This window comes from Emydura macquarii, unplaced genomic scaffold (genome assembly GCF_026122565.2).
Source record: "Emydura macquarii macquarii isolate MOO-44397 ecotype Brisbane River unplaced genomic scaffold, CSIRO-AGI_Emac_v2 contig_3530, whole genome shotgun sequence".
Classification (NCBI taxonomy): Eukaryota; Metazoa; Chordata; order Testudines; family Chelidae; genus Emydura; species Emydura macquarii.
The window spans coordinates 2,561,300-2,575,026 of NW_027133667.1; the positions used below are offsets into that span (position 1 = coordinate 2,561,300).

The window sequence follows — 13,727 nt, forward strand, 5'->3', positions numbered from 1 at the left end:
AGTGTCAGGGCGCCGCTGTTTACAGCTCCTGCCTTCCCCGCCCCGGGCTGCAGGGAGGGAAAACCAACCGGTCCGGGCAGGGCGGGGAGCCAGCTGATCTGCAGCAGCAGCAGCAGCCATCGCCGCCGGCGCCTCCCTCCAGCGGTCCCTCCCTCCCCCGCGAAGGCAGCGGCTGCCCGGCTCAGGGCTGCCTCCTTCCGGACCCTCCTGGAAAGCCGGCCACTCCGCCTCAGCTCCCTCCGGAGCCTCCGGCCCGCCGCTGGGGGCGGCTGCACGCGGTGCACAGGGTGGTCCCGGGCGCTGCACCGGGCCGGGGGCGGGGCAGCCTCAGCCCGCGGGCGACTCGGGCGACTCCAGCTGGGCGGAGAGGCCCGGGGAGGGCGGCCGCTCGGCTCGGCTCGGCTCGGCTCCCCGCCCCGCCACTTTCGCTTTCGTTTCCGCGCGGGCGAGTCACTCCCTCACACCCGCAGGAGCAAAGACGCTCGGCGCTGCACCAGCGGGCCGGGCCGGAGGGGTCTCCCGGAGGAGCCGCTGCACAGGGGGCCCGCGTGTGGGGCGGGCGGGCTGCGGAGCTGCCCCGGGATGGCTCGAGCCGCGCTGCCGGGCAGCCAGGCGCTGCGGGCGCTGTGCTCGGCCGGCGGCGCCTTGGAGCAGGAGGAGCTGGCCCGGCGGCTGCCGGCCCTGGCCCACCTGGACCGCCTCTTGCTGGCGGAGCCGGAGCGCTTCACGCTGGTCACCCGGCCGGGGCCCTGCTCGCCCGGCGGCCCGGCCGGCGAGCAGCGGGTGGTGGTGGCCACCAGCGCCGTGCGGCTGTGTCAGGAGCACGGCGGGCCCGGGCCGGGCTGCGGGGGCCAGTGCGGCCGGCTCCACCTCTGCCGCTACTTCATGTACGGCAGCTGCCGCTACCAGCGCACCAGGTGAGCCGGGGTCGCCGCCCGGGGCTCCCTCCGGGGACCCCCCCCCCTCTGATGGGCGAGCATCCACCTCCCCTGGCCCTTCACTCTCCACCGCCCTCTCCCAGCGGGATGGGCCCCCTGTCCACTGGGGCCCCGCCTTGCCCTGCCCGTGGGTGCCCCCCCCGCTGTTCAAGGGGACTGCCCCTTGGCTGTGGGAAAGCCCTTCAGGGCGGCACACCCCGTGTCTGAGCGGTTGGTGTCCATCCCCTCTCCCACTTGGTACATTTCAGTGCCTCACAAAAGGTGGGGCGCTCCCCTCCGCACGGGTTTAGGGGGGTGCGCACAAAAGGCTAGTTTGGGGCGTGCAAGATGGGGAGGCATTGAAACCTCTCAAAGGGCAGAGTGGAGGGGGGGTGTGCAGCTGGTTTTCTTTTTCTGATTGGGGCTTGACTTTTAAAAGTTTAGAAAACTGTGAATTGATCATTGTTACCCACTGGGGGATAGGTTGCGCCGCATGAGGATTTCTTTGTTCTTTCTTTTGGGATGTTTTTTTCCCTTCCATGTGTCTTTCTGTATTTGTTTAAGTAAGAGGTAAGACTCCTGTCAACTTTGATACTTCCATAAACTGTCTTTTACAAACTTATCTTGAACGGTGGAGTTAAAACTAAAAAAGCAGTTTGTTTTGATGTCTCTTGTCACCTTGTTGCATGGTTCCTGTCTGGCTTTCCACTGTGCTTTTTACCTCCCAGTTTCAGAGTTTACATTGTTATGGTAAGGGGATTTGCAAGAGTACAAATTCCATTTAGGGTCTAGTTTTAGTAGTTTAGCATGCAGTTTTTTCTTTTAAATGGTTTTAGGCTATCAAGGATCTTAAGTTTTTGACTGGAGTTGTTTCATCTAGACATGAAGCCTGTTGGTTCCCTTAGTAGTTTTTCTCTTGGATAAGCAGAAGTTTATTTTCGTTTGGAAAAGGATGAGATGCTGTTTGTATGGTATGTTTAAAGCCATAACACAGCGTTTGATGTACTTAGAATTATTTGGGAGGCTATAGAAGCAGAGAGAAGCATCACAAAATGTCTCAAAGCTGCAGAGCGAGATAAAATAGCATAGCTGAAGTGCTTGGCATAGGATGATGCAAATAATGGAAAACAGACTGGATTGGGTAAGTGAATAATGGTTCGCTAAATGAATGTATCATGGCATTTCTGAACAGGGCTCTTTATAGCAGGCAAAATATACAAAGTAAAAAAATATAACCAAATTCTTACCATAGATACCTAGCACACTTCTGGATGTTAGACAAATACTAATTCTTTCCCCAAAAGCTTCATTTACTTTGAAGTAGCTTGATAAACTATATGACTTACCATCATAACCCATAAAGAAGTATGCAGTGGTGTTGTATCCATGTTGATCCCAGGATGTTAGAAAGATAAGTTGGGTGAGGTAATATCATTTATTGGACCATTTTTTGGTTGGTGAGAGAGACAGGCATTGGAGCTTACACAGCTCTTCTTCAGGAGGTCTAGGACTTAGGTGCTCTCAGTCAGAAGAATGTCTCAGCTATACAAGATGGAACAGATTGTTTAGCATAAGTAGTTAACACATATTTCAAGGAACCATTTAAAGTGAAGTGGCCTGTTAGCACCCATCCATTCATGGGGGGAGGCAGCTTGTGTGTGTGGTGTGGGGGGGTGTTAGTGGGTTGGATTGTTGGTAATAACCCATAAATCCAGTGTCTGTATTCGGTCCAAGTGTGACAGAGTGGGAATTTTCTGTAAATATTTTGTATGAATGCTGTGTGCCTCAGTTCCCTCTATGTGCTGAATTGTCGCTAGGTGGTGGGAAAAGGGTGTTTACTCTTGGGGCAAGCTATAACGGGTGTGACTGATGCCTAACTGTCTGGGGTCTGACCCCAGATCAGTGAAGAGCCCCTGAAGACCATGGCAATCCAATCACTGGGACATTTGAGACCTAGCAAGGAACCACCATGGATGATTTCCCCTCCCCCAGACTCCTTCCACAGGAAGCTTGGAATGTTTGACCAACTGGACAACAAAGGACTGAGGAGGGGCCAGGTGGGACTGGCCCGGGAACTTGAACAAAGAGGACAGAGCCGAGCCGGGCCGGGCCACACACCTCTTCGCTCCAGCTCTGGGCTAGCCAGAATGGACCATGCTGTAACTTTCTTCTCTCTGTGCTAACCAAGGACTTTCTGTGCTGTGTTCCAGCTGACTAATAAACCTTACTGTCTTTACAATGCTGGCTGAGAGTCGCTGCAAATCCTTAAGGAAGGAGGAGATGCATTTCTTCCTACCGGCATACAAGTGTCTTTCGGGTGTCCATCCCAGTATGACTCGCTGAACAGAGCTCACGGTGTGCAGCAGGGGTGCTGAAGACTCTGAGGTTCAGTCTCAGGAGGCAGTGAAGCTGAGTGGTTTACTCTGGAGGAAAACCGAGACCCCTGGGATCTGGCACACTGAAGGGGTTCTCCCAGAGACCGTTCCAAAGCTGGGGCCATAGCACTGATCCTGTGGATTCATGACACCCATGATTTTTAGTGTCTAGCAAAGTCATACATTTAAGCTCCCAGGCTCATCTTTTGAAGTTGGTGTGCTGATTTCCTTGAGAGGTCGGATATAGAGTGATCGTTTTGTGAAAAGTGTTCACCCACAAGTGATGTGGTGTTTTTGTCTTTTATCATTTTCCTGTGTATGTTCATTTGAGAGCATAGTGATTGTGTGATTTCACCCACATAGTTTTTGGGACATTTTGTGCACTGGATGAGGTACATCACATGTTGTGATAGGAATGTGTAGAACTCATGCATCTTGAAAGGTGTGTTATGGGGGGCATTGATCATCATAGCAGTGAAGATATGTCTACAGGTTTTGCATCTGTTGTTCTGAATAGACTGGATTTATGGTTTATTACTACTATTTGTAACCCACTCACAACCTCCCCGCCCACCCCACCGCTGCCATTTTTTCCCCTTTTGTCCTCTCACTCCCGACCCCCCACCCCCATGACTGGAGGGGTGTAAATGCATAGCTTCACCTTGAATGGTCCCTTGAAATATGTGTTAACTACTTATGCTAAAAACAATCTATTCCACCTTGTATTTAGCTGTGATGCTTTGAGTAGCTTCCCAGACAAAGATGTAAGCAGTTAAATTACTCATTCAATTCACCAGTTCCTTTTCAACAACAGTTTATCTCCCTTCCACTGTCCTCCACTGCCTACCTACACATATGCACCATCCTTCTGAGCAACCAGGACATGCCTTTGAATTCTGGCCATGTTATTGGTTGTGTTTATTTTCTAATTAGGATCTGTAGGTGTGGCTTTTGTAGGTTATCTTGTATCTATTTTTGTAGGGGCATGTGCAAGTGGTGACAGTTAGTGTTAAACTGTTTTTACTGAGCAGCTGCACTTCTGCCACACACCCCTCTGTAGGAGGTCACCTTTAAAGGTTTGTTCTTACACCTTCACCCATCACAAACAATTTACCCTGACGTGATTCAGGCTCAATTTTTGTTTACCCTGAGAATTCAAGATCTGTCAGCAACATTACATAAACATTGGATTGAGATGTATTTATGTGTGTGCGCATGCAGGGTGCATTTCAGTCTGTTGAGGAGCAAATGTTACTAACACAGTAAAATTGTCTGCTATAGACAAGGTCTTAGTTCAAATGTGAAGACTTTCTTTGCAACCATGAGGACTAGAAGCTTTATTTAAATGTGAGTGGTGGGGGAATGACTCAAGCACAAACATGCAATGTGGTTTTTTTGATAATGTTTTGGAAAAGTTATGTTAATGGCTATATTTTTTGTGATTATTTTAAATTTAGTATTAATTCTTAGGTAGAAACTATAGAAGTGTGTGTAATTATATAGGTGGAAATAAGGTTGCCCCTGTTAATTAGGAGGAGGGTGGAAGAGCTGAAGAAAGGTGGTAGTTGAGTAGAGTAAATAGCGAGTAAAGTGTAGACAGGATGAATGACTTAAACATTTATTTCCTTGGAAATAGTTTTTCCATCTAGCAACCTTAACTCATAGTTAATTAAGTTGTATGTGAATTCTCCAGTTTTTAAAATAAGCATGTTTCCTCCTCTACGTCTGATTTTGTAGAGACCTGATGTCTCCTCTACCGGTGGGAGAGGCGTACCCCTCTGGCTCCTTCCCAGTTGTGCTCAGCCTAAATTGTTCCCCATTTTTCCCCCATGTTGAGGAGTGGGAGGGGAGTGAGTTGAGACTCTAGGAGGGGCCCTAGAGAAAGTAAGGTTAGAAGGGGGCAAGATGTGTGGGAAGGGCATGAGAGTTATGGAGGGAGAAGAGCTCCTCTCTGTCTCAGGCACCCGTCCTTAAATTTGCCTCTCCTGATCCTTAAATATGTATTAGACTGTGGTCAGAATGGCACCCCTATTTGCAAATGCCCTCTGGCAGAGGAAGCTGTTGAGTGGAGCTGTAAACTCTGTTCATTATACTTCCCTTATTGCAGTTGCTAGGCTGGTTGTACCTCTGGCCTCTCTAGTCTCTCTGAGTGCATCTTCCTCAGGTGTCTGGCCACATGCCGTTCCCTCTCCTGGGATGGAATTTTTTAGTTCTACTCTTAGTCCGGTCCCTGGCTACACTTAGCTGTGTATCACTGGTACTGGGTTTATCCCCTGTGGCTCTTCCCCTTGGGAGTCTGTGACCAATGGTGTGCATAGTGACCACACTGGCTTCTTAAAACCAAAATATTGTTTGTATTAACAGTAGGAACAAATTGTAGGAGAAAAAAGGATTTTAAAACAATCTACACCCATGTCTGTCTGACTTATAGGCCTATGGATGGTGGTGGCTTGACTCGGCCTAGCTTCTTGAGACACTCCATCAGATGTCTGTCTCAATTAACTGTTCAGGAGTTGTTCAGTGAAAGCAATCCCTCCCCACCCTCCTTCTACAGGGAGTCTGCTTTTTAAATGGCCATAGTCCATGTCAGTTCCTGGACACTGACTGACCTGATTGTCAAAGCCAGTCTGTAAGTTGGCTGGAGCCAGGTAGTAGAAATTTCACAGTTAATAGTTCAGTCATTGTCTCTTGTCATCCCTTAGTAAATATTTTAAGGATTTTTTTAATCATGAGCCTTTGTTTCCTTCCTGCTTGGTTTTCCTTAGAGCCTCTCTATTAAATTAAATGATATGTTCAGACAGTAAACATCCCAATAACCAGGTCAACATACAGTAATCTTGAAATATTACTGAGCAGCTGTACTTCTGCCACACACTTCTCTGGTAGGAGGTCATCTTTAAAGGTTTGTGCTTACACCTCCACCCATACTAGCTCACAAACAATTTACTCTGACGTGATTCAGACTCAGTTTTTGTTTATCCAGGGAATTCAAGATCTGTCTGCGACATTACCTAAACACCCTGACAATGGACTGAGGTGTATGTGTGCGTGCATGCATGCATGCATGCAGGGTGCATTTCAGTCTGTTGAGGAGCAAATGTTACTAACACAGTAAAATAGTCTGCTATAGACAAGGTCTTGATTCAAATGTGAAGACTTTCTTTGCAACCATGAGGACTAGAAGCTTGATTTAAATGCATGGTGTGGAGAAACGACTCAAGCACAAACATGCAGCAGGAATTTAAAAATAATTTCAATTATGTGATTACATTGTTCACAAGACCCCTGATAGGCAGACTACTTAGAGTCATGGAGATCCACAAAGACTGCATTATACAAATAATCATTTATCTACAGAATCTGATATTTTATGCTGTTCAAGTTTAGTACTGTATTTGTGGTAGGTGAGCTAGAACAATAAATCTTTTTATTCCTGCTTTTTCATCATTACTTGAGTGTAACTATCATGTAATCTGGAGGGCATAGGTATCAATGTTGTTATGCTGCTGTAATTACTGAATAACCTGGAAGCAGTAAATTACAAAGGGTATGATGATTATCCTCAGAGTAATTACTATGTAATGTGGTAGGCACAGTCATGTAATTACTTAAAGAAACATTATGCGTTTTTTTCTCCGACTAGCTAACTTTTGCTTTTGGTAAACTGTTAAATGTAATGTATACGCAGTAGTGAAAAACTGTGCTGACTAAGTCCTTCTTTATGTCTGATTTTCTTATCTTGTAGGAAAGAATGCAAGTTTGTTCATAACTTTCAATCCGAGCATAACCTCTGTGTCCTCAAAAGATATGGGCTTGAAAACTTGAATGATGATGAGTTGCGCCAGCTCCTGCTTCAGAATGATTCTTCACTTTTACCTGAGGTGAGTATTACTGGAGTAATATATTACTCCCTTTACTTTTAGTATCATGAAGAGATGGAAAAAAATGTCATTGGCAAATACTCTGGTGATGAGGGTGATGTAGGTCCTGATCCTGTAAACACTTGTGAATGTGCTTAACTTTATTACGGTGAGTAATTTCACTGAAGTAAAAGCAATCATGTGCAGAAGTGTTTGCAAGATCAGGGTCTTAATTTGTACACATTTTCTTCATAGCTCTGGCATTGTGCCTCATCACTGACATGCAAGCCGCTGTCCTCCCTCACCCCCCCTCCCCCGGTTGTTCTGATTTTTTTTTTTTAATGGGTATTGCAGATCCGATTGAAGTATATTGACAGAGCTTTATGGGAAATTGAGTCTGGAATATCAGGAGTGTTGCAATTTAAGACTGACGTGCATTAGCAGAGCTACCTGATCGAAACTAGCTTTTCATGAAACCCAGATTCACTCAGAATAAAAAATAAATCTCAAACACACAGGACTAGTGGTTTTCAAGAAACGAGACATGCTAATTTGACAGCTCTCGAATCTTTTTAAAATGTTCTAATGTATTTATACAGTGATTTTTGTATTGACTTTCTATAAATCTTTCTGTTCTTTAGTATTTAATCATCCATAATATAAATCTTTAGTACTGGGTGTTCCCAGTTTAGAAAGATTAACAAAGGAGAAACTCAAATGGTCTCAACTTGCATGACTAGAATCTACAAGGCAATTTAAATCCAAAACCTAACTTCTCAAAACACTGACGTTGAGAAATCAAGCTCAGCAAAATTAGGACCCAAAAGAGCTGAGGTTCCTACAGCAACATTAACTCAGCTGTGCTGAATGTATACAAGTTAGAGTAAAATTCCATTTGCTGTCATAGAAGTGGGCCTGAACGTGTTTGATGCAGCTGTTTGGGTCTGCCCAAAAGACCATTCTAAACCACGGTGCCCAACCTACCACCTGCGCACAGCCCACCAAAGGCTCTCAACCAGAGGTACACGTACCCCTGGGGGTATGACAAAGTCTTCCAAGGGGTATATCAGCTCCTCTAGATGTTTGCCTAGTTTTACAACAGGCTACACAAAAATCACTAGCAAAGTCAGTACAAACTCAAATTTCATACAGACAATGGCTTGTTTATACTACTCTGTATACTATCCACTGAAATGTAAGTACAATATTTATATTTCAGTTGATTTATTTTATAATTATGTGATTTAAAAGTGAGAAAGTAAGTAATTTTTCAGTAAGTGTGTGCTGTGATGCTTTTGTACTTTTATGTTTGATTTTTGTAAGCAAGTAGTTTTTAAGTGAGGTGAAATTTGGGAGTACACAAGGCAAATCAGACTCCTGAAAAGGGCTATAGCAGTCTGGAAAGGTTGAGAGCCACTGCACCAGAGCATTTTATAAGCCCATGACCTTTTTCAACATAATATACTAACAGCCAATTCATTAGCGTTTTGTCATCATGTTTGCATCATTTTAGTTTACACAAGTGCGTAAATAGATAATACATACAAAACAAGCTGAACTTAAAATATAAATCAATACAGGTAACTTTAAATCTTATTAAAATATGTAGAATTTGTTTGGCCCACACACGGTTGTGCTTAGGTTTATGAGGCCCTCCTGTGTAATAAGGTTGGGCACTACTAAACAGTAGCATTGGAGCAGAAAAATCCTTACCCATTTCCTCATGGCTTCTGTTTTCATTTTGTGTGTGTATGAAGAGGAAAGTGGCCAAAATATACTACTTGCACTAGAGTTGGTTTTTTTTCCTCTCAGGTATGCATGCATTATAACAAAGGTGATGGACTCTATGGGTCTTGTACCTTCAAGAAGATCTGCACCAAACTCCATATCTGCCAGTACTATTTGCAGGGAGAATGCAGATTTGGCAGCAGCTGCAGGCGATCACATGACATTAGTAATCCGGAGTGTTCTGAAAAACTGGAGAGGCGAGGCATGAGCCCAGACCTTATTGCCAAACTACCTTCTATCTTCAGGAACATGTATGACATCAAAAATGGCACCTTTTCACCATGCAAAGGTAAAATGCTTTAAAAACATTAGGGAAAAAGGTGACCTAGTGAGCATAGCTTTAGCATAGATCTCTGCTAGATCAGGGAAACTGAAACTCTAGCTCTAGTTCTTGTGTGGCCTTTGCTCCCCGGCCATTGGGTATGGTCACCAATTTTGGTTGGATTTATTCCTGGAGGTTTCATCACAAACATAATCTTTGTCCTGGAGTCTCCAGGAATTAATCCTGGGTGGGTTGGCAACCCTACACAGGTGTAGTACCTACTCTGTCTTTTATAACTACCCCACTAGTCAATTTTTGAGGCATAGATAGGTTTCTGAAAGATACAATTGCCATGATGCAACAGCCTTGATCCTGGGGCAGAGTGATCTTCTCCAGGAACTAACAACCATCACAATCCTCACCACTTTCCACTCCAAATGCAAGGTGCATTTCTTTGACCTGTCCTTCTCTAATATAAACACAGAGTAACAGGTATATTTTTATTAAACCAAAAAGGAAAAAGACACTCACAGTACAAAAACAAGGCATTCCCTTGCATGTTCTTCTCCCTCTTGGGAGAAGATGAAACAGATGTGTGGTCACACATTGCTTAATGCATTAGTGGAAGGCACTCAGATAGTATGGTAATGAGCGTGGTAATAAAAACCTCTCTAGAATAGAAGAGTAGGACTGGAGATGGAAAGAAAGGGATTCTTTATTATAGTTTTGGTAAAGGTGGGTTAAGGAGAGAGAGAGAATACATTAAGGGAAGAGCAGGCTTTTATGTGAGAGATTTTTAAATACTTCTCCACCTTTCTCTTACCTAGGCAGTGTCCATCCAGCATGAGAAGCCATGGAAAGCAGTATCCTAATTGTTTCTAATAGCTTTAATATTTTTTCTATTGCTTTTCCACTTAAATTTTTAAACTGTGCTAAAATAATTGAAGGACTGCAGAATAGAAAAACAGAATGCATATCTGCCCCCTGCTCACACAGCTATCTTGCATATCTTTAGAACCCCAGCAGTTCTAAATTGCAGACTCTGGATTAAAAGATGGCAGGGTGAATAGGTGTCTGGGATACCCACATAATTTGTGTGTTTTGAAACAATAAGGCTGTTACTCTATAGTACTGGTTGGGGTGATATCTATATTTCCTTTTTTAATGAGCCAAATAAGTCTGACTCATGATATTCCATAATTCATCTGACTAGGAACTGACTAAATCTGGTGGCTGGAGAAGGGGACTAGGAGGCAAGATTCCTGTTTTTTGTCGTCCCCCACCCCCCTCCAATGTGCCAATGACTTACTCTGTAACCTTGGTCAAGCCTTTTAACCTCTCTTTGCTTTCATTTCAACTTCTGATTTGATTCTTTTCTTTTGTTATTTCAGTACACCTAAAAACTGAATTAAAGAAGCTAAATAAAGACCCAGAAGTCAAATTTAGAGGTGATGGGTAAAAGTATCTAAGTTACGTCTGTAAGAAAATCGAAGTTAGGTGTCATTTACGTGCTAAGGATGTGGAAAATGTAAATTGGACCCAATTAGGGACTGTCTATATTACAAAACAAAAACAGGTTCATGTAATCAGACTAATGGCTGAAACAAAATGACAAAGGCTTTCACTTTGTTATGGAACATAGTTAAAAGTTCAATCTATGCTATAAAATTTAAGTATGTTATGACTTTGTTATATGCTGTAACTATATCCCTGAATCTGTTTTTGTAGTTTGTGGTGGCGAAGCTTCAATTTCAGAATTCCCTGAATTGGGACCAGAGTTGTGTATTACAAAGCTGCTTCCTGTGTGTCTTCTCCAAACATAAGCATATTTTTAAGAGAACTTGTTGAAACTAAACATATGGAAGCTAGTTATAAAGGACAACTGTTTTTCCTTTTGTAGAGAGAAGAGACAATCTTAGTCCGATATCCCTAAATACAAATTGTAATGAAGAGTCAGACCAGATCTGCTTGTACTACATTAGGAAAAGTTGTAGTTTTCAAGGTAAGTAACCAGGATACTAGCAAGTCTCCTTAATTTTTCCTTCATCTTAAAGTGTGTGTGTGTGTGTGTGTGTGTGTTTGTTTTATTAGTCACCAAATATTCCAATCGTATATTCTGTATAATGATTTTACTTAGTAAGAATGGCTAGAAGCTGGTCTTCATTTCCTAATAAGATCTTTTTCTTTTCTCCCCACTGTCCCTAGTCTGTATGCTTTGCCCACAAGGCTGTAGTTGCTGTTCTTTCTCCAGCAACAAAGGCTGAAATGGCACTGCTCCATGAATTAATGACTTTTTTGCCTTTACCATCTATGCAGCCCTCAGTTGGTTTCTAGTATCAGTCTTTTTTTCTTCTTTCCTCCTCCTCCTCCTCTCCCCCCCTCCTTCCCCCCCGCCATTATGCTCGATACAGGAAGAATCTCTGAGAACTTCAGTTGGCTCAATCCCACATTGGTTCTCTTTCCAGATCCCTCAAGTTGCCCTTGATTTCTGTTGACTCTCCCTTCATTTATGTCACTGTTACAACATGGATTATATGTGAAAGTTCCTCTGCCTTCTGCCAGGTCCCCTTTCTCTTGTTGCTTGTTCTGGTAACCATACAGTACTTTATATCACAGATGGTGTCGGCAACATTCTTAACTTATTAGTGGACTTTAGATTTAGTAGTAATCAGACCTGTATAATTAGCATGTTTGCAAGAGTTCTGAAGGACCTTGCTTATGAAGTGTAGTCTCATTTTAAAAAAAGCTATTGTTCTAGAGGATTGAAAGGTAGCAAATGTCTATATTTCAGAAAAGATGCTAGGGATGATATGGGGAATTACAGACTAGTAAATCTTACATCTTTACCTGGCAAACTGGTTGAAATGATCATTTTAAAAATAGATGACTGGCAGATCATTATATGATATGGTTTCTGCAAAGGAAAATGGTATCTCACTAATCTAGTAGAATTCTTTGAATGTGTCAAAGAATTCCTATGTCCATTGGTGGGCAATTTATTTAGATGTTCAAAAGGCCTTTGACACGGTCCCTCACAAAACACTACTAAAGAAGAAAAATGATCATGAGGTGAGAAGCAAAGTATTGCCATAGATCAAAAACTGGCTAGGAGTTAGAAAACAGAGTAGGATTAAACAGTCAGCTTTCATCCTGGCAAAAGGTTAAAAGTGAGATGATTCAAGGCTACGTGCTGGGTTTAGAATATAATATATTTATTAATGCTCTGGAAAGAGGATTGAAGTAGTAGAATTTGCATATGACACAAGTTGTTTAGGCCTGGTCTACACTACACTGTTAGGTTGATGTAAACTGCCTTGCATCAACCTAGCTGTGGAAGTGTCTACACTTAAATTTGGCTCCTGCTGATGTAAGTGCATCTATGCTGATTTAGGAACACCTCCCTGAGCAGTGTAGAGTCATGGTCAATGTAATTAGATCAACGCAGTATCAATGTATGCCAGAGGTGTAAACGTTATCTGGCCACAAGGGCCATTTAAGACAAAATTGTTCCCTTGGCGGGCTGTATTGATAAAAATAAATTAAATAAATTTAAAGGGCAGCACAGTGGCACAACTTTCACTTACTCTCTTTCCATACATGCTTAATACTGTATTTTTTAATTGATAAAAAAATGAAACATTTTACTTTCAATTGAAATATCTATTAATATAAAACAGATTTCCGAGTACATAATGCATTACCACATTTCAACTAAAATTAAGTTTTACTGAGTGCAAATGCAAATTAAATTCACCTTTTATGACATCTGCCTGGAAACTTGACACCTTCTTCTCTTGCACCAATGTTTTTATATCTGGCTTTAAGTCCCTAGAGGTGGCCATGCGCAACACAGCAGCCAGATGTTCATCTGTAATCCTTGATCTGTGTTTTGATTTGTTTCAGTTCATTGTAGAAAAGAGCTGTTCACAAATATAAGTACTTCCAGATAAATCCAGGATCTTTCCAAAAAGATATGCCAAATTGGGGAAGTCTTTGAATGAAACATATTGGTAGAAATCTTGCTGTGGCACATCACTGAATTTATCCTTAAGATGTTTGCACTAAAACTCAGTGATTTCCATTTGAAGATCTGGTGGAGCTGTTTTTACATCAAAGGGAAAGGGGTTTGAGCTATGTCTACACTGACGGCCGCAAAGTCGATTGTTACTGGCTTTCAGGAGCTGTCCCCCAATGCCTCACACGGACAGTACAATCGATACAAGCACTATTAGTGAGGAGGCGCACCACTGACACAAGAAGCCAAGTGTGTGCGCACACAAGCAATATAACTGCGGTGGCTGTATGCTGGCATAAATTAGGTTGACATAATTTTGTAGTGTAGACATGGCCTTAGTTTAATCAAGACCAACGACTGAGGAACTTCAGGGAGGCTTAACTAAGCAAGGTCAGTGGATGATGAAGTGGCATATAAAAGTTCAGTGTGAATAATGAAAGTTAATGCATGTTTGAGGGAAGACTTTTAAACTATGAGCATCCCTTTCAAGATTCTGAATTAACTGTATTA

The 13,727-nt window shown here is 43.1% G+C and overlaps 1 protein-coding gene across 1 annotated transcript in view; it reads left to right on the forward strand.

Moving 5' to 3' along the window:
* The first annotated feature begins 447 nt into the window (after positions 1 to 447).
* Positions 448 to 13,727, forward strand: part of LOC137145342 (protein mono-ADP-ribosyltransferase PARP12-like) — a 33,338-nt gene continuing 20,058 nt past the window's right edge. The window contains exons 1-4 of the mRNA XM_067536020.1: positions 448 to 917; positions 7,038 to 7,173; positions 8,965 to 9,229; positions 11,103 to 11,204. Coding sequence (XP_067392121.1) covers positions 583 to 917; positions 7,038 to 7,173; positions 8,965 to 9,229; positions 11,103 to 11,204 — 838 coding nt within the window. The 5' untranslated portion in view covers positions 448 to 582. The remainder of the gene's footprint in view (positions 918 to 7,037; positions 7,174 to 8,964; positions 9,230 to 11,102; positions 11,205 to 13,727) is intronic.